Source organism: Anomaloglossus baeobatrachus, chromosome 1 (genome assembly GCF_048569485.1).
Source record: "Anomaloglossus baeobatrachus isolate aAnoBae1 chromosome 1, aAnoBae1.hap1, whole genome shotgun sequence".
In the NCBI taxonomy this organism is placed as follows: Eukaryota; Metazoa; Chordata; class Amphibia; order Anura; family Aromobatidae; genus Anomaloglossus; species Anomaloglossus baeobatrachus.
Window position 1 is genome coordinate 114385125 of NC_134353.1, and position 20948 is coordinate 114406072.

A 20948-nucleotide genomic window follows, 5' to 3' on the forward strand; every position below is an offset into this window, starting at 1 on the left:
AGGGCATGCGAATCACGCATCAATCATATGGTGTTGGATCAAGAATTCATTTTTACCGTCTGCTAATGTAAAAGATGTAGCCTTCACCATATTACGACATGCAGCACATGGTTTGCCTCCGCCCTGAATCAGTAGGTGACTGATATGTGCCAGTTTCATGGTTAATTAGCTATCCCTTGCGATACCCAGTATCTGTGGGATATTTATACACTGTGCCCCGATGGGTATTTAAACCCAGATATGCTTGTACTTTATTTGTACCCTTCTGGATCATGGCGGATATACACCATTTTGGGGCACTCTCTAGCTCTGTGTCCCAGTCTAGACTTTACTATACATCGGGGGAAACATATTCACTATCATGGTGCATTGTTATATGTATTTAGGGCAGCGTTCCTTACCTACTTATGGATTTGCCAGCATCCAATATGGCTGCGCGTGATTCGCATGCCCTGTGCTGCCTGAGATCTCGCACGCACTGAGGAAGCTCCGTCCAGCGTGTGGTGACGTTCCCCTTGTGAGCGTCACTTCCGCTGGGAGACCCGAAAGTGACGCGCGGGACTCTGGCTTGGTCACAGCGCATGCGGCGCTCAAAACGGCGGCAATTATGTATTATCCTCATCACTATATATACATGGGGCTCACCATACAGGGTCACGCTGCCCCCTGAGAAAGCTTTTGTTGCGAAACGCGTCGGAGCTTCCCCCTCCACTACCTGGACCTTTGATACAGCGTTCATATTGGCACCATATATGGGTAAGCACTTGCTCCAACTTTAAACAATGGTTTATGTCCCCGCAATTGTATGCGCCCTGCTGGGCTTTTTTCCTTTGACTATCTGGGCCATCCATTGTATTTTCTAATGTTGGAAATAATCTTCTTATACAATATGACACTGTTGAGGCCCTAGTATGGGACATCTCTGATTCTCTTGTATTCCAAACCATTGTCAGTATTTTATGTCGTTCTCTTACATGACAGTGCCCTTATTTATTCATTCTTTCTAATAAATATTTATATAAGTTATTGGGTGCGTGTCTATTCTTGATTATGCAAGGCCTTACAAAACTCAGTTTTTTCTATTTCTTTGTCTGTCATGCTATATTGAGTGGCCACTTACACTTGACTAGAATCCCATCTGTCATCCCTTCTAATTATTCCCTGATTCCAGTGATGTGTCACTTACTGAGCTGTTTCTTGTCATTTTGATAAAAATCACTGATTTCTCTGCTGCATAAGTAGCAGTTATACAGAGCTCATGAATATGCTGGACTACCTGCAGCACGCCAAGTAGTCCCCTAATGCTAATCTACTGTTGATTAAACCGTGATTTTATCAAAACTACACTAAGCAGCTCAGTAAGTGACACATAGCTGGAATCAGGATCTCTGCCCCTACATTATGCTGCTCTCAGATTAAGAGGCAAAAACCTGGTGACAGATTCCCTTTTAACAGGTTATTCAACGTATCCGGTGCTCATTAATGACTGCGACCAACCACACTAAGGCTAGGTACCCATAAGTATTTAATCCATTTTTTTGATGTTGCAGATATTCTGCTCCTATTAGCTACATTAGGTTACATGTGTTTGTGTCAACTTTTTTATTTTTTTTTTCACACTACGGTTTTGTCTCTTTGGTACGTCATGTATTATATAAAGCAGCTTTGTTTTTGATACTTGCTAGTATTTGGCTTTGACTACACTTTATTGATACAGTCATGTGCGGATTACATGTTTGTTTTTACTTATGGATTTTCTGTATCTAATGCAATTCAGTGTACCAGCAAGAAAAATTGCAAATTTCAAAGCCGAACCCCTAAACTCAGGGGGCAGGAGATTTTTTATAAATACTTCCACTTTATCAAGGGAGGAGTAGTCCATTAGCAAAGCATCTTGCGAAAAGCGCGTCGGGCAGTGTGTGGGGACCTCCTTATGGGCAAGTTGTGTACTATATGGTTGTATTAGGCAATAATTATATGGATTTCTTGTGTCTGGTATAATATACTGGATTACTTGTTTTGGAACATTTACCCAGTCACTTGTAAATGCCTGGGGTGTATTCATATATTAACTCTACTCAATTAAATGTTTGATATACTGTATTTCTCGGTTTATGAGACACACCGGATTATAAGACACACCCCAAATTTGGAGAAAAAAAAAAAAAAAATAAAATAAAAAAATGGGGTCCGTTTTATAATCCGCTGGTGTTTTATCAGGGAGAGGGGGCAGCAGTGGAGGGTTCACAGGAGGCAGGAGCGGTACTGAAGTATTGCAATGCTGCCAATGGTACAGAGGGGGGCCCAGATACTCACTGCGGGGGCTGCTTTTGTGCGGGGCTGGTGACGCGGCTCTGCTCTGTGCGCTACTGGTGACACTGCTCTACTCTGTGTGCTACTAGTGACGCAGCTCTGGTGTGTGCGGGAGGTGGTGAGTCACCGGCCATTCTGAAGATGTCGGTGGTGATACATGTTGTTATTTAGTTGTTCCACTTTGCTGAAAAAGTATTGTGGGAACCTAATGCAGCATTCACACTGACCATTAGCTTATCCCTGCAGATATTATAAATCTCTTGTCGTGCAGTGTCAGGTGTCTCTGAAGGTCACTCACCTGGTGTCTCCCGTATCCTTTTTGAAGGCAAAACCTAATACGGCAATTTTCTTGTCAGTTACGGTGTTAAAGAGACAATCTATAATCCTTGAGGTGAACCTCCGCCTCTGGTAGTCATTCATGTCAATGACCTGGAATGAGAAGAGGTCCGGTGAGGACACATTAATAAGATCTAGGTCCATTATGGGTTTCAAAAAGGACAACACATCCAGAGCTGCATACACGGGATGGATGATCACTGCAGATCCCAGAAATCTAATCCTATGAATGTCCTGAAACCAACCACAACTCCACCAGTATCAGGATCATCATGCTGTAACAATATGGCAGCAGAGGGCAGATATTCCAAACATAGCCAGGCTGTACCCTGCACTGCGCGGCATTACCAGGATCTCATCTGTCACCAACTCAAGAAAATAGTGAACATATAACTCACTGGCGTTAAACCAGGAGAGATACGTACCTGTTGCCAGTATTTTGCGACTTCATGTAAATTTAGAACTTCACACAAATAAACTAAATTTAGTACATCTTTCTGGAAGCAGCTACCACCAAAACCTAGGAAAAAAAATAAATAAAAAAAATAAGATTATATGCAGAGAAGATACTACAAGAAACCGTCAATTACACTGACAAGATTGTTCATTGTATTGAGAACTTTACTTTTGCCAAGATAATCCATCCACCTCACAGGTGTGGCATATCAAGATGCTGATTAGACTGCATGATTATTGCACAGGTGTGCCTTTGGCTGGCTACAATAAGAGGCCACTCTAAAATGTGCAGTTTTAAATCACACAGTACAATGCCACAAGTTTTGAGGGAGTGTGGAATTGGCTGCAGGAATGTTCAATCAGAATCAAAAAAAGGCTGGACAAAAAGTGGCAGAGACCAGTGCAGTAATCTTCACCACCAGTGATTTCATGTATGTAAAACATAAGTAGATCACAAAGTTTCTCTTGTACATTACAATGTTATTCACTCACATCACACAGACTATACACTGAGCTATCAGGGTGCAGTCTGATTTTCACAGATCCATAGGCTTGTATAGGTGACTTTCATCTGTCACACTGATGTCTTGAGGATTTTTTTTTTTTTGCATAGTTTGCAAAAAAAAAAAAAAAACACAACCACACACACACATTAAAATGGATCTTAAATTAAATTATGAAAACCCATGGATAGAACATGTATGTGGAAAACGGAAGTTTGAGTGATACTTTATTGTCATTACAAGTGCAAAGAGGAGGGCAGAGCTGTGCATGCTGCAGTCTCAGGAGGAGGGCAGAGCTGTGCAGGCTGCAGTCTCAGGAGGAGGGCAGAGCTGGGCAGGCTGCAGTCTCAGGAGGAGGGCAGAGCTGTGCATGCTGCAGTCTCAGGAGGAGGGCAGAGCTGTGCATGCTGCAGTCTCAGGAGGAGGGCAGAGCTGGGCAGGCTGCCGTCTCAGGAGGAGGGCAGAGCTGGGCAGGCTGCAGTCTCAGGAGGAGGGCAGAGCTGTGCATGCTGCAGTCTCAGGAGGAGGGCAGAGCTGGGCAGGCTGCAGTCTCAGGAGGAGGGCAGAGCTGTGCAGGCTGCAGTCTCAGGAGGAGGGCAGAGCTGTGCAGGCTGCAGTCTCAGGAGGAGGGCAGAGCTGTGCAGGCTGCAGTCTCAGGAGGAGGGCAGAGCTGTGCAGGCTGCAGCCTCAGGAGGAGGGCAGAGCTGGGCAGGCTGCAGCCTCAGGAGGAGGGCAGAGCTGTGCATGCTGCAGTCTCAGGAGGAGAGCAGAGCTGTGCATGCTGCAGTCTCAGGAGGAGGGCAGAGCTGAGCAGGCTGCCGTCTCAGGAGGAGGGCAGAGCTGAGCAGGCTGCAGTCTCAGGAGGAGGGCAGAGCTGTGCATGCTGCAGTCTCAGGAGGAGGGCAGAGCTGTGCATGCTGCAGTCTCAGGAGGAGGGCAGAGCTGGGCAGGCTGCAGCCTCAGGAGGAGGGCAGAGCTGGGCAGGCTGCAGCCTCAGGAGGAGGGCAGAGCTGGGCAGGCTGCAGCCTCAGGAGGAGGGCAGAGCTGGGCAGGCTGCAGCCTCAGGAGGAGGGCAGAGCTGGGCAGGCTGCAGCCTCAGGAGGAGGGCAGAGCTGGGCAGGCTGCAGCCTCAGGAGGAGGGCAGAGCTGGGCAGGCTGCAGCCTCAGGAGGAGGGCAGAGCTGGGCAGGCTGCAGCCTCAGGAGGAGAGCAGAGCTGGGCAGGCTGCAGCCTCAGGAGGAGAGCAGAGCTGAGCATGCTGCAGTCTCAGGAGGAGAGCAGAGCTGAGCAGGCTGCCGTCTCAGGAGGAGAGCAGAGCTGAGCAGGCTGCCGTCTCAGGAGGAGGGCAGAGCTGAGCAGGCTGCAGTCTCAGGAGGAGGGCAGAGCTGGGCAGGCTGCCGTCTCAGGAGGAGGGCAGAGCTGTGCAGGCTGCAGTCTCAGGAGGAGGGCAGAGCTGTGCAGGCTGCCGTCTCAGGAGGAGGGCAGAGCTGTGCATGCTGCAGCCTCAGGAGGAGGGCAGAGCTGGGCAGGCTGCAGCCTCAGGAGGAGGGCAGAGCTGTGCATGCTGCAGTCTCAGGAGGAGAGCAGAGCTGTGCATGCTGCAGTCTCAGGAGGAGAGCAGAGCTGAGCATGCTGCAGTCTCAGGAGGAGAGCAGAGCTGAGCATGCTGCAGTCTCAGGAGGAGAGCAGAGCTGTGCATGCTGCAGTCTCAGGAGGAGAGCAGAGCTGTGCATGCTGCAGTCTCAGGAGAAGAGCAGAGCTGTGCATGCTGCAGTCTCAGGAGGAGGGCAGAGCTGAGCAGGCTGCCGTCTCAGGAGGAGGGCAGAGCTGAGCAGGCTGCCGTCTCAGGAGGAGGGCAGAGCTGGGCAGGCTGCCGTCTCAGGAGGAGGGCAGAGCTGTGCATGCTGCAGTCTCAGGAGGGCAGAGCTGTGCAGGCTGCCGTCTCAGGAGGAGGGCAGAGCTGTGCATGCTGCAGTCTCAGGAGGAGGGCAGAGCTGTGCAGGCTGCCGTCTCAGGAGGAGGGCAGAGCTGAGAAGGCTGCAGCCTCAGGAGGAGGGCAGAGCTGAGAAGGCTGCAGCCTCAGGAGGAGGGCAGAGCTGAGAAGGCTGCAGCCTCAGGAGGAGGGCAGAGCTGAGAAGGCTGCAGCCTCAGGAGGAGGGCAGAGCTGAGAAGGCTGCAGCCTCAGGAGGAGGGCAGAGCTGAGAAGGCTGCAGCCTCAGGAGGAGGGCAGAGCTGAGAAGGCTGCAGCCTCAGGAGGAGGGCAGAGCTGAGAAGGCTGCAGCCTCAGGAGGAGGGCAGAGCTGAGCAGGCTGCAGCCTCAGGAGGAGGGCAGAGCTGAGCAGGCTGCAGCCTCAGGAGGAGGGCAGAGCTGAGCAGGCTGCAGTCTCAGGAGGAGGGCAGAGCTGAGCAGGCTGCAGTCTCAGGAGGAGGGCAGAGCTGAGCAGGCTGCAGTCTCAGGAGGAGGGCAGAGCTGAGCAGGCTGCAGTCTCAGGAGGAGGGCAGAGCTGAGCAGGCTGCAGTCTCAGGAGGAGGGCAGAGCTGGGCAGGCTGCAGTCTCAGGAGGAGGGCAGAGCTGGGCAGGCTGCAGTCTCAGGAGGAGGGCAGAGCTGGGCAGGCTGCAGCCTCAGGAGGAGGGCAGAGCTGTGCAGGCTGCAGCCTCAGGAGGAGGGCAGAGCTGTGCAGGCTGCAGCCTCAGGAGGAGGGCAGAGCTGTGCAGGCTGCAGCCTCAGGAGGAGGGCAGAGCTGTGCAGGCTGCAGTCTCAGGAGGAGGGCAGAGCTGGGCAGGCTGCAGTCTCAGGAGGAGGGCAGAGCTGGGCAGGCTGCAGTCTCAGGAGGAGGGCAGAGCTGGGCAGGCTGCAGCCTCAGGAGGAGGGCAGAGCTGTGCAGGCTGCAGTCTCAGGAGGAGGGCAGAGCTGTGCAGGCTGCAGTCTCAGGAGGAGGGCAGAGCTGGGCAGGCTGCAGCCACAGGGGAAGAGCAGAACTGTGCATGCTGCAGACTCACAGCATTGTTATGACATGTAAAAATAAAAAAAAAAATAAAAAATCAATCACACAATCAACTATATACAAGTTATTGGACAGACCTTTCTGACCGATTTACACAGCAGGACTACACTTCTATATGCAATGAATGATTGCTAATATAATCATTCTGCACACAAAATGTCTTGTTCTCAAGCCCATGCCTTATTTATCTGGAGCAATATGCGACCAAGAACAATGACTTTTAAACCGGCTATAAATCATGGCACTTGATGACTTTTGCTCATACATCAGGCGATTACTGACCTATTTAGATGGTACAATAGTCAGGATGGCGTCTTCACAATAACCGGCTCATCTAACTCATTGTTAGCTGTACGGGTCAGCAGCACACACCATATTCTTTGTTTGCTGATGACCTGTACGGCCACTATCTACAGGGCATAGATTACAATATGTGGAAATGCCGGGGCTGAATTTCATCAGTCTGGGTCCGGTTTCTATCACTAAAGCTTTCCCTTCTTCCTCAATTCTGCAGAACCACTAATACGATACATACACATTATTAGGCTCGTTCTTACCAACACTGGCTTTAAGGAATTTATTTCCAATCCTCTGGTCCATCCCAATAGCCCTAGCCACTTCTTCTACATCTGCACCAGTCGCCTCACACAAGGCACTGATAGAGTTAATACTGCTGATCCTCTGGGCAAGGAACGCATTAGCAGCCTAAAAGAAGGTAGAAACAACATAAGAACATAAATACCATGAAAGTCACCAAATCCTCATGCCCCTGTGGGAACACCAGGAAAATATGAGTCCTCACCAGTTTAGAAAGCTCAGAGGACCAAGTGTTGGTGGTGATGATCTTCCCTGCAGGGACCCAGTGTTCATATACAGCACACAGGGCGCGCACCGCTCTCTGCCCTTCTGGGGTTTCATCTCCTCCAATCAGGACACGATCAGGATTTTTAAGATCCTTGATGGCCGTTCCTTCCGCTAGAAACTCCGGGTTAGACAACACCTTGGAGGAAAGAAGATCAAACCTTCAGTACAAGTGATATTAAAAAGGTCGACTCGCCACCATTTGAATTAACGGTAACGACGTATTTTTTGGATTATAAGATGCACTTTTCCTCCCAAAAATTTAGGAGGAAAATGAGGGGTGTGTCTTATAATGCGAATGTAGCTTACCGGGAGGTGGAGAATGGGCACTGTGCTGGCTGCGGTGGGGGCTGTGCGGAGCATGGCGGTGTGGGGCAGGGCTGTGCGGTGGATGAGATGCTCTATCGATGGTGCCGGCTTCAATTAATGGCACTCAGAGTCAGCACGTGTGAAGATAGAGTTCTCAGCTCAAGATCTCATCTGTGCATGCGCCGCATCCAACCCATTGATCTCCCAGCAGCGGACTTAAGGAAAATGGCGCCTGGAGGTGGCGCATGTGCAAATGAGATCTTGGCTTGTCATTGAGCCAAGAGCTCAATCTGCATGCACGCAGACTCTGGGCGCCATTTCGTTGAAGTCCGCAAATCAAATATTTGTTTTTCCCGGACATAATCCCCAGTTATAAGGGTTCAGCAGTAATTGGTCTCCCTTTCATTCCCGAATTAAATATTGGTCCTTGCTGAGAACTCCTCTATGTGCCTGACTTGGCGAGGAACGAGAACAAGTGATATTCTAGAATCTTGCAAAGTTTTTCAAAAACCCTCTTTATGAACTGATTGAAATTACCTGGAGGTTGAGATTGGGTTTTGTGTTGGCATCAAAGATCCGGCGAATGCTCTCGGCAGCTCTCACTGGCACCGTGCTCTTTTCCGTCACTATTTTGTACCCGTTTGAGTTCTGCACGATTCTTCGGGCACAAGCTTCAATGTACTTGAGATCTGCAGCTCGGCCTTTTCCCATACCGTATGTTTTTGTTGGGGTGTTAACCTGTCCAAGAAGAACAAAAAAGAAAAAAAAATTTGAAAGTTCGTATCAACACTTAATTCTGCTGAAGTGTTAAAAAAAAAAAAAAAAAAGCGGAGTCAGCAAATTGCTTGGAAACACGTTTGACAGCATTTTTTGCTTACATATTATATAACCTGCTTACTATGTACTCTGAAATGTGTCTGGAGATATAGCTAAAGGGCGATCAGAGACACAGAAGGATCACTGATGTCTCAGAGACAGTTCTCGCCTTTATCAAATGCTAGAAAAAAAAAAAAATTAAATAAAATAAAATAAATAAATAATTAATAGGCACAAATGGCTGCTGATGTGTCCAGTATATCATGGACAGACGATCATGGAGCCTTCTAATGCCTATCTTTTGAGAACCGCATAATCTGCATGCACCACGGATAAACCTTATGCCATTGGCCTGACTGGAGGCCTCAAACTATCCTTTGCAATATGGATTATGTTAAAAATGTTGGAACTGGATGAGAAAAGGCAGATATATATATATATATATATATATATATATATATATATATATATATCAGTTAGGTCCAGAAATATTTGGACAGTGACACAAGTTTTGTTATTTTAGCTGTTTACAAAAACATGTTCAGAAATACAATTATATATATAATATGGGCTGAAAGTGCACACTTCCAGCTGCAATATGAGAGTTTTCACATCCAAATCGGAGAAAGGGTTTAGGAATCATAGCTCTGTAATGCAGAGCTTCCTCTTTTTAAAGGGACCAAAAGTAATTGGACAAGGGACTCTAAGGGCTGCAATTAACTCTGAAGGCGTCTCCCTCGTTAACCTGTAATCAATGTAGTTAAAAGGTCTGGGGTTGATTACAGGTGTGTGGTTTTGCATTTGGAAGCTGTTGCTGTGACCAGACAACATGCGGTCTAAGGAACTCTCAATTGAGGTGAAGCAGAACATCCTGAGGCTGAAAAAAAAGAAAAAATCCATCAGAGAGATAGCAGACATGCTTGGAGTAGCAAAATCAACAGTCGGGTACATTCTGAGAAAAAAGGAATTGACTGGTGAGCTTGGGAACTCAAAAAGGCCTGGGCGTCCACGGATGACAACAGTGGTGGATGATCGCCGCATACTTTCTTTGGTGAAGAAGAACCCATTCACAACATCAACTGAAGTCCAGAACACTCTCAGTGAAGTAGGTGTATCTGTCTCTAAGTCAACAGTAAAGAGAAGACTCCATGAAAGTAAATACAAAGGGTTCACATCTAGATGCAAACCATTCATCAATTCCAAAAATAGACAGGCCAGAGTTAAATTTGCTGGAAAACACCTCATGAATCCAGCTCAGTTCTGGAAAAGTATTCTATGGACAGATGAGACAAAGATCAACCTGTACCAGAATGATGGGAAGAAAAAAGTTTGGAGAAGAAAGGGAACGGCACATGATCCAAGGCACACCACATCCTCTGTAAAACATGGTGGAGGCAACGTGATGGCATGGGCATGCATGGCTTTCAATGGCACTGGGTCACTTGTGTTTATTGATGACATAACAGCAGACAAGAGTAGCCGGATGAATTCTGAAGTGTACCGGGATATACTTTCAGCCCAGATTCAGCCAAATGATGCAAAGTTGATCGGACGGCGCTTCATAGTACAGATGGACAATGACCCCAAGCATTCAGCCAAAGCTACCCAGGAGTTCATGAGTGCAAAAAAGTGGAACATTCTGCAATGGCCAAGTCAATCACCAGATCTTAACCCAATTGAGCATGCATTTCACTTGCTCAAATCCAGACTTAAGACGGAAAGACCCACAAACAAGCAAGACCTGAAGGCTGCGGCTGTAAAGGCCTGGCAAAGCATTAAGAAGGAGGAAACCCAGCGTTTGGTGATGTCCATGGGTTTCAGACTTAAGGCAGTGATTGCCTCCAAAGGATTCACAACAAAATATTGAAAATAAAAATATTTTGTTTGGGTTTGGTTTATTTGTCCAATTACTTTTGACCTCCTAAAATGTGGAGTGTTTGTAAAGAAATGTGTACAATTCCTACAATTTCTATCAGATATTTTTGTTCAAACCTTCAAATTAAACGTTACAATCTGCACTTGAATTCTGTTGTAGAGGTTTCATTTCAAATCCAATGTGGTGGCATGCAGAGCCCAACTCGCGAAAATTGTGTCACTGTCCAAATATTTCTGGACCTAACTGTACATACATACATACATACACACACACACACGTATGACTTTATAGCTAGCAGCATAAGTGTGGCTTCTCCATCCTTACCCAAACCTCTACACCTAGAGAACCCTAAAACAGGATACATAAAGCAGTGACTGGGGTTCCGCCATGTATAAGGAAACCCCTGGCGAGCGCCGCAATACACAGGGTACACGATACAACTATGGGCCCTGGCGCTAGGGAGTGGAGATCAGGGTCCCCTCCTATACTTACCTGAGAGAGAACCCTGCACTCCCTATACAGGTCTTCCCCCCCCCCCATCCCCCTTTGCCGATAATGTACCTAGACTCTTGCTTGCCCTCAACTCACCCTGGCTGGTAAGGCTAGCGAGAGCACTATTCTCACTAATACAATATTACAACACAAGGGGAAGGAAACAAACAGAGAAAATAAGACACAAAAAGGAGAAATAACACTTAAAGTTCAGCTAAACACCACCGCTGCAATTGTCACAACTCCTCAGCTTCTTCCAGACACTGATCTCTACCAAATTTAAAGCAAGTGTCGGCACCCTTATGTAAGGCTCTTTGGACAGAATGATCAAACACTACTGACATATACCTTCAACAGTAGATTGATATATGCCACTTACAAGATTATTCATATGTGAGGCCGTATGGCACATTTTATAAAAATATTTTAGTGTAGGACTGCCTCAAATGAGATTTGCCGTGACGTGGCGAGGCAGCTCAAGAAATTGCAATTTTTTGCCAAAAATCTCAAAAATTTTTATAATAAGTACAGTTTGGAATTTTTAAAATGCACATTTAGTGCTGGCTTTTTGTTTTTCTTCACTTAGAAGAGGAGTACATAGTGTATCTTCAGGCGAGCACTGCTCCTCTGCCTCCCCGCTCTCTGCTGCTTGTCTAAGATCGATGCACTATGGAAGGTGGACTGTTCGGTCCAGCGACGCGGTCGTGCTGCTGGTTATAATGGTATGCTCCCTCACACTAAAAGCAAACCAAGCTTTGCCTGTGAAGCAGTGGAGGAGTGCAGGGTCATTATAGATCCAGCGATCCGCCAGCTTCAGAGCAGCAATCATAGAAAAATAATGCCATTCTTGAGAACGGAGAGGATTTTAAATAAACTGAAAATTCCTGGTTTTGTTTATACAGGTCATCTTGCCCATTTAACAAAGATCATCTTTTAAAACTAAATATTACTTACAGAAATGAACACGAGATCAGCCTCTTGTATTGCTCCATCAATGTCAGTGGAGTAAAACAGGTTTTTCCCTCGGCAGGACTCAACCACTTCTTTCAGTCCAGGCTGCACAAAAAAAAAAAAAAAAAAATCTATTATTGTTAGAGTAGGTAGAAAACAAAAATAAAAATATATATAATTATATCATATATGATCATTACAAAGAAAAGAGTGGGCGGCACGGTGGCTCAGTGGTTAGCACTGCAGTCTTGTGGTGGCTCAGTGGTTAGTACTGCAGTCTTGCAGCGCTGGGGTCCTGGGTTCAAATCCCACCAAGGACACCATCTGCAAGGAGTTTGTATGTTCTCCCCGTGTTTGCGTGGGTTTCCTTCGGGTTCTCCGGTTTCCTCCCACACTCCAAAGACATACAGATAGGGAATTTAGATTGTGAGCCCCAATGGGGACAGTGTTGCCAATGTATGTAAAGCGCTGTGGAATTAATAGCGCTATATAAATGAATAAAATTATTATTAAATTAATTATTATTATTACTGAAACAATGGAGGCATCTTATGTCAGATAGAAGTGCATCCACCAGATCCTAAGCAGGAGAGGACGCCGTCGTCCAGAAAGCATTGCCTGAAAACAGGAGGAGCCGCACAGCCAGGCCTAATATCCAGGGAGAATTCATAGGGATCTTAGCAATATTTCAGGACAATGAATTACCATAGATTAGATTAGACTGGCTTCACGTGTCCAGCCCCGAGCTCCGGCTTCCACAGCCGGACACAAAAATGCTGCAATTTTCTCTCCACTGAAGGGAAATGTGACAACTGACAAAAAACAGTCATCACTTCCACAGCACTGCTTTTGTCTATGGAACATGAAATAATGATGTTGGGCTATAGGTATGTGAAGGGGCACAACTAAGGGGTACTTCACACACAGCGAGATCGCTGCTGAGTCACGGTTTTTATGACGCAGCAGTGACCTCATTAGCGATCTCGCTGTGTGTGACACTGAGCAGGGATCTGGCCCCTGCTGTGAGATCGCTGCTCGTTACACACAGCCCTGGTTCGTTTTTTTATTGTTGCTCTCCCGCTGATAAGCACACATCGCTGTGTGTGACAGCGAGAGAGCAACAATCCTGAATGTGCAGGGAGCAGGAGCCGGCGTCTGACAGCCTGCGGTAAGCTGTAACCAGGGTAAACATCGGGTAACCAAGGTGGTTACCCGATATTTACCTTCGTTACCAGCCTCCGCAGCTCTCACGCTGCCAGTGCCGGCTCCTGCTCCCTGCACACGCTAAGCTAAGCGGTGTGCGCTGGTAACTAAGGTAAACATCGGGTAACCCTACCCGATGTTTACCTTAGTTACCAGTGTCCGCAGGTTCCAGACGCCGGCTCCGTGCAGGCGCAGCGTCGCTTGCACGTCGCTGCTGCCTGGGGGCTGGTCACTGGTGAGATCTGCCTGTTTGACAGCTCACCAGCGACCATGTAGCGACGCAGCAGCGATCCTGACCAGGTCAGATAGCTGGTGGGATCGCTGCTGCGTCGCTAAAGTGTGAAAGTAGCCTAAAGGTACCGTCACACTAAACAACTTACCAGCGATCCCAACAACGATACAACCTGATAGGGATCGCTGGTAAGTTGCTAGGAGGTTGCTGGTGAGAGGTCACACTGCGACGCTCCAGCGATCCCACCAGCAACCTGACCTGGCAGGGATCGCTGGAGCATCGCTACACGGGTTGCTGGTGAGCTGTCACCAGCAACCAGTGACCAGCCCCCAGCCAGCAGCGACGCACTGAAGCGATGCTGCGCTTGGTAACTAAGGTAAATATCGGGTAACCAACCCGATATTTACCTTGGTTACCAGTGCACGCAGCTACACGTGCAGAGAGCAGGGATCAGCGCACACCACTTAGCGCTGGCTCCCTGCTCTCCTAGTTACAGCACACATCGGGTTAATTACCCGATGTGTGCTGCAGCTACATGTGCACAAAGCAGGAGCTGCGCATACTGCTTAGCGCTGGCTCCTTGCTCTCCTAGCTACAGCACAAATCGGGTTAAATTACCCGATGTGTACTCTGCTACACATGCAAGGAGCAGGAGCCGGCGCTGACAGTGAGAGCGGCGGACGCTGGTAACGAAGGTAAATATCGGGTAAGCAAGGACAGGGCTTCTTGGTTACCCGATGTTTACCGTGGTTACCAGTGTCCGCAGAAGCCGGCTCCTGCTGCCTGCACATTTAGTTGTTGCTGTCTCGCTGTCACACACAGCGATCTGTGCTTCACAGCAGGACAGCAACAACTAAAAAATGGCCCAGGACATTCAGCAACAACCAACGACCTCACAGCAGGGGCCGGGTTGTTGCTGGATGTCACACACAGCGACATCACTAGCAACATCGCTGTTACGTCACAAAAATTGTCCATCAGCAGCGATGTTGCTTAGTGTGACGGGGCCTTTAGATGTAATGTAAAAATCAAGACCATGCATCTCGTTTATTTGTGTGCAGCCTTGCAAAGATTGTGTGATGATATGAAGGTGATAAAACCCCATGTTCAGGCCTCTCTCACCAGGAGGCCATTTCTGCAGCACTACTGTGCTAGGAGTGATTCCAGCTGTGAGCGGAGTGCCAGCTCAGCACAGGAAGTGCCGCACACTGCCCCCGGAGGCCAGCACCAGAACTGCACAGAGGGAAGCCAGAGCAGTCCCAGCACTGGACACACTGAGACAAGGGTATCCATACATCTGGCAGTAATAAATAGAACTATGTACCTAAATTATGTAATCTTCTAATAAACAACTTTGTATATGTTTTGTGTAAAGCAGAAAAAAAAAAATAGCATTAGAGCATAAGGGGTCTCCCAACTCCCCCCAGACAGATGACATTCATCAATCAATCGTTTGAGAAGTGGTCACTAAGGTATCATTCTACTTCTTTACTCGTGTGCGTCACTTTTGTGCAGAGCTCAGCCATGGATTTGTTCTTCACACACACAATAAAAGAACTATATGACGGCAGAAGAAGTGCTAAAGTCCAACCCGTGTAAATGTCACCCCGCCTGTACATTATGTATAGGCACAAGTACAGTATGAGACTGTGGGATGTACAGAGCAGAGAGACAGGTGGATGACAGATCCATGGGTGAGCTCTTCTGTGGATGGCGGATCCATGGGTGAGCTCTTCTGTGGATGGCGGATCCAAGGGTGAGCTCTTCTGCGGATGGCGGATCCATGGGTGAGCTCTTTTGCGGATGGCGGATCCATGGGTGAGCTCTTCTGCGGATGACGGATCCATGGGTGAGCTCTTCTGCGGATGGCGGATCCAAGGGTGAGCGCTTCTGCGGATGGCGGATCCAAGGGTGAGCGCTTCTGCGGATGGCGGATCCAAGGGTGAGCGCTTCTGTGGATGGCGGATCCAAGGGTGAGCGCTTCTGTGGATGGCGGATCCAAGGGTGAGCGCTTCTGTGGATGGCGGATCCAAGGGTGAGCGCTTCTGTGGATGGCGGATCCAAGGGTGAGCGCTTCTGTGGATGGCGGATCCAAGGGTGAGCGCTTCTGTGGATGGCGGATCCAAGGGTGAGCGCTTCTGTGGATGGCGGATCCAAGGGTGAGCGCTTCTGTGGATGGCGGATCCAAGGGTGAGCGCTTCTGTGGATGGCGGATCCAAGGGTGAGCGCTTCTGTGGATGGCGGATCCAAGGGTGAGCGCTTCTGTGGATGGCGGATCCAAGGGTGAGCGCTTCTGTGGATGGCGGATCCAAGGGTGAGCTCTTCTGTGGATGGCGGATCCAAGGGTGAGCTCTTCTGTGGATGGCGGATCCAAGGGTGAGCTCTTAGGACAAATCCACACAAACAGAAGGGTCCTTACCTCATAAATAGGGAGGGTGTTTGAATTCCAGGCATTAATCCGCGCCTCGTTTACATCCACCACAGTTACCCTGATGTCGGGGCACATGTGAGCGATGACGCTGCAGGTTGGACCACCAACATATCCGGCACCGATGCAGCAGATCTTCTTAATCTGAAACATTGTGATCCTGAAAAATAAATCATTAACCAAATTATATTAAATAAATCATACTTATTATAAATAAATGCGTCAGCTGTGACCAACTAGGAAGGCAATATGGGGACGTCATATCTATGGGGCGGTGATATAGGGTATGACTGTGGAAGTCATGTGGAGCACGTTGGCTCACTTATATAGCACTATTAATTCCTCACCACTTCAAATCACTGTCCCCATTGGGACTCACAATCTAAATTCTCTATCAGTATGTCTCTGAAGTGTGGGAGGAAACCCACACAAAACACGGGGAGGACATACAAACTCCTTGCAGGTGTCGTCATTGATGGGATTTCACCCCAGCGTGGACCATACAACGACAGAGGTACAATGTCACAGATGTGAAATCGGACCAAGATATATCATCAGTACAAGATCTGCAGGAGTCCGACTTCTGGCCACATATCTATTCCACTGAATGGACATGTTTTAGTTTCCTGCACATCAGGGTGACAGGGACCACCATTGCCCAGGATAAATGTATGACGGCAAACAGCGGAAAAGAGGTCAGAACCTCAGAAATTATAAAGTGACTTTGGGCAAAAGTGCCTTAAGCGATCAGTGAAAAAATTGTCTTCAAGGTTTCTAAATGTGGCCACCATTGTGTTACCCCATGTCGAAGCTCTCAGTCACTCTAGACAGGAGGAAACCCAATCGATAAACCCCCCCGGGGACAGTGAAGGACATTCACCACATGGGAAGCAACGGAGGCAAATACAACTAGTGCTAATGGCCGATATCACTGTAAGGCCTCATTCACACATCAGTATTTTTAGGCCATAACCAGGAGTGTCTCCAAAACACAGCACAGGGGTCAATCTTTCAATGATAGTTCCTCTCCAAGTTTCACTCCTGGCTTTGGCATACAAACACGGATGAAACACTGAGGTGTGACTGAGGCCTAAACACTGAGGTGTGACTGAGGCCTAAACACTGAGGTGTGACTGAGGCCTAAGGCCAGACTCGCCCTTCTGTTACCCTGACTGAAGCAGACCAGGTGTGTTTTCTCAGCTGTCATGGCTGCATTTGTTCTAAACTGTTTGAAAGTTTTTACCCATTGACTCTTAATATATCAGTTAAAAACAAATGAAACTCGGATGGAAGTGCACAGTATGTCATCCCTTTTATACGGACCCCCATAGACTTTAATGACCAAGTCCAATATGCAAAACGGATGGGAGTGAAAAAAAATGCTCTGAGTTCCACGGACAGGGCACATGGATCCGATTTTTAAGGGAATCTGTCAGCAGGTTTTGTGCTATGCCATCTGAGAGCAGCACCATGTAGGAAGCGAGATCCTGAATCCAATGATGTGTCACTTACATTAGTAGCTGCAGCAGTTCTGGCACAATCGGTTTTTAGATGTAGCAGAGCTCAGAAAGGTAACTCTGCCCACAGCACAGCTCTCCATGTACACTGTACATTGACAGTGAACTGCTGGGGTTATGGTTCAATAAGGTCTCCAAGTGGGTGGGGAACATTGTCTGGGAAGTGACACTCATTGTATTAAAAAAAAAAATATAACACAACACAGCCTAATAAGTGACACATCCCAGAAATCAGTGACTCATCCTCTACCTCATGATGCCCTCAGATTAGGCCCACTACACAGTGGAAAAATGTTTGTGTTTTGCACGGCTGTGTTGAAGCTGTGTATGGCCCATTTAAGTGCTGTGATTTTGGCACACATGTGCTGTCCCTGTGCTATCCATGTGACATCCGAATAGCACACGGACAGCATGAGTTTCTATACTTACCTGTCCCAGGCGCTGCTGTCTCCGCTGCTGCTGCTTCCGGGTCTGCGGTGCAGTGAATATTCAGGAGCATAATGAGCGGGCCCGGAAGCAAGTGACAGCAGCACTGAAGACAGGAGAGTATAGAAAATAATTTTATTTCAAGGACACGTATTTTCTCCTGTACATGTCATACTGATGTCACATGGATCACATCAGTGTGTGGTCCGTGTGATATCAATGCTGCACGAGAAAAACGGACAGTCTCCATGTGGAACACACGGACAGGTGTGTGCTCCATATGGATACATGGTCCTTGTGAAAACAGTGATGTGTTCGCAGACGCATTGATTTTAATGGGTCTGCGTATGTCCGTGTCTCCTGTACGTATGAAAACGGACATCACACGTACCGGAATCACTGACATGTGAAGGAGGCCATGGTGTGTTGTCCATAAAAAAAAAAAATGAACAAAGACCACAAAAGGACAGATCACACAGATATGTGAATGTAGCCTTATCTGTGGCTGTCTCCCCGCTCTGAATATCTGTATTTACATAGTGGGACAACGACTACCCCCCCAAGACAAACACCACTCACCTTACATAACAAAGAAATACAATTTACACTGGAGAGCTTAATCTTGTACCCTCCAGACCTGTAAATCTCCATAGCTTCAGCTTGTTTGTGGTGGTCTTACATTACCAATAATCTATATATATAATTGCCTTATTCTGTCTGTCTGTCTGTCTGTCTGTCTATCTGTCTGTCTGTCTGTCTGTCATGCTCCAAAATTGTGTCCTTACGGTGACACAAAGCTGATTGGCCGCTGGGCTCGCCATGGCCCCGCCCCCCCACACGGATTGGCCGCTCACCCAGGCTGCGCCCCCACACGGATTGGCCAGCCGCTCGCCCAGGCTCCGCCCCACCCACAGATTGGCCTCTCGCCCCGGCACCCTGCAGGCATTGGCAATTCAGCCACGCCACGCCCCGCCCCCCTCACGCAATGCACGTTAGCTCTGGCCCCACCCCCTCCCTCTCCCCGCGCATTTCTCTAACTGACACGGCTGTCACGGAGGTGAGTACGGTACTCCCTATCCCCCCCCAACCCCCCCCCCCCCCCCCGGCCCCCGCTCCCAAAGGGGTGGTGTGGATACTCGCATGGTTACAAGCGCTGTCACGGAGGTGAGTACTGTACTCCCTCCCCCTCCCCCGGCCCCCGCTCCCACGGCAGTGGTGGGAGTGGTGTGGATACGTTGGTAACCATGCGAGCAAGGTAACCATGGTTACAAGCCCATCAAGGTCCTGCTGCGCCGGAAGGTCCACACGCACACACACAAACATACACACACATCAGATCACACTCACACTCACTCTCATACACACCTCACACACACCTCACATCGCATCCACATACTCACGACATCCTGGGATATCGCTTGCTTCTCGGCGGCGAAAATGTGCTGTTGTGATCTTCCAGGACCTGACGGAGGATCACATGGCCAGAAGCATGTGATATCCCCGGATGTTGTGAGTATGAGCGCGTAAGTGCGATATCGTCAGTGTCTGTGTGTGTGAGTGGATGCGATCGAGTGTGTGTGAGTGGATGCGATCGGGTGTGTGTGAGTGGATGCGATCGGGTGTGTGTGTGAGTGGATGCGATCGGGTGTGTGTGTGAGTGGATGCGATCGGGTGTGTGTGTGAGTGGATGCGATCGGGTGTGTGTGTGAGTGGATGCGATCGGGTGTGTGTGTGAGTGGATGCCATCGGGTGTGTGTGTGAGTGGATGCCATCGGGTGTGTGTGTGAGTGCATGCGATCGGGTGTGTGAGTGTCGGCAGAGGAGCAGGGCGTGCTGGAGGAGGCTGGGAGCAGAGAGGCTGATCATGGGGAAGAGGGAAATGCTGATGCTGAAGGAGGCTGGGATGGGAAAGCTGGGAAGAAGGAGGCTGGGAGGAGAGAGGCTGATCCTAGGGAAGGCTGGGGAGAGGAGGCTGATGCTGAGGGAGGCTGGAAGGAGAGAGGCTGATGCTGAGGGAGGCTGGGACGAGGGAGGCTGATGCTTAGGGAAGCTGATGCTGGAGGAGGCTGGAAGAACAGAGGCTGATGCTGGTGGAGGCTGATGCTTGGGGAGGCTGATGCTGGGAGAGACTGGGACAGGAAGGCTGATGCTGAGGGAGGCTGGGAGAGGGAGGCTGGGAGGAAGGAGGCTGGGAGGAGAGAGGCTGATCCTTGGGAAGGCTGGGAAAGGGAGGCTGATGCTGAGGGAGGCTGGAAGGAGAGAGCCTGATGCTAGGGACAGAGACGCTGATGCTGGGAGGAGAGAGGCTGATGCTGCGGGCAGAGAGGCTGATGATGCGGGTAGAGAGGCTGATGCTGGCGCAGCATGGCGGATGGAGCACGTTTGGTAATGCGCAGCATGGCGGATGGAGCACGTTTGGCAGTGCGCAGCATGGCGGATGGAGCACGTTTGGCAGTGCGCAGCATGGCGGATGGAGCACGTTTGGCAGTGCGCAGCATGGCGGATGGAGCACGTTTGGGAGTGCGCAGCATGGCGGATGGAGCACGTTTGGGAGTGCGCAGCATGGCGGATGCAGCACGATGGCGAGTGCGGAGTATGGCGGATGGAGCATGTTTGGGAGTGCGCAGCATGGCGGATGGACCACGTTTGGGAGTGCGCAGCATGGCGGATGGAGCACGTTTGAGAGTGCGCAGCATGGGAGATGGAGCACGATGGGGGGTGCGCAGCATAGGGGATGGAGCACGATAGGGAGTGCACTGCATGGGGGATGGAGCACGATGAGGAGTGCCCAGCATGGCGGATGGAGCACGTTTAGGAGTGCGCAGCATGGCGGATGGAGCACGTTTGGGAGTGCGCGGCATGGCGGATGGAGCACGTTTGGGAGTGCGCAGCATAGATGATGGAGCACGATGGGGGGTGCGCAGCATAGGGGATAGAGCACGATGGGGAGTGCGCTGCATGGGGCATGGAGCACGATGGGGAGTGTGGAGTATGGCGGATGGAGCACGTTTGGGAGTGCGCAGCATGGTGGATGGAGCACATTTGGGAGTGCGCAGCATGGCGGATGGAGCACGTTTAGGAGTGCGCAGCATGGGAGATGGAGCACGATGGGGAGTGCGCAGCGTGGCGGATGGAGCACGATGGGGAGTGCGCAGCATGGGGAATGGAGCACGATGGGGAGTGCGCAGCATGGCGGATGGAGCACGTTTGGGAGTGCGCAGCAT

At 49.4% G+C, this 20948-nt stretch overlaps 1 protein-coding gene across 1 annotated transcript in view; it reads right to left on the bottom strand.

The window, feature by feature from the left end:
• UGDH (UDP-glucose 6-dehydrogenase) overlaps positions 1–20948 on the bottom strand; it is a 37146-nt gene that overhangs the window by 9514 nt on the left and 6684 nt on the right. Inside the window, exons 2-8 of the mRNA XM_075346971.1 lie at positions 15773–15941; positions 11922–12023; positions 8321–8521; positions 7416–7613; positions 7171–7318; positions 3075–3169; positions 2612–2742 (exon numbers count right to left, since the gene is read on the bottom strand). Of these exons, the coding sequence (XP_075203086.1) occupies positions 2612–2742; positions 3075–3169; positions 7171–7318; positions 7416–7613; positions 8321–8521; positions 11922–12023; positions 15773–15934 (1037 nt within the window). The 5' untranslated portion in view covers positions 15935–15941. The remainder of the gene's footprint in view (positions 1–2611; positions 2743–3074; positions 3170–7170; positions 7319–7415; positions 7614–8320; positions 8522–11921; positions 12024–15772; positions 15942–20948) is intronic.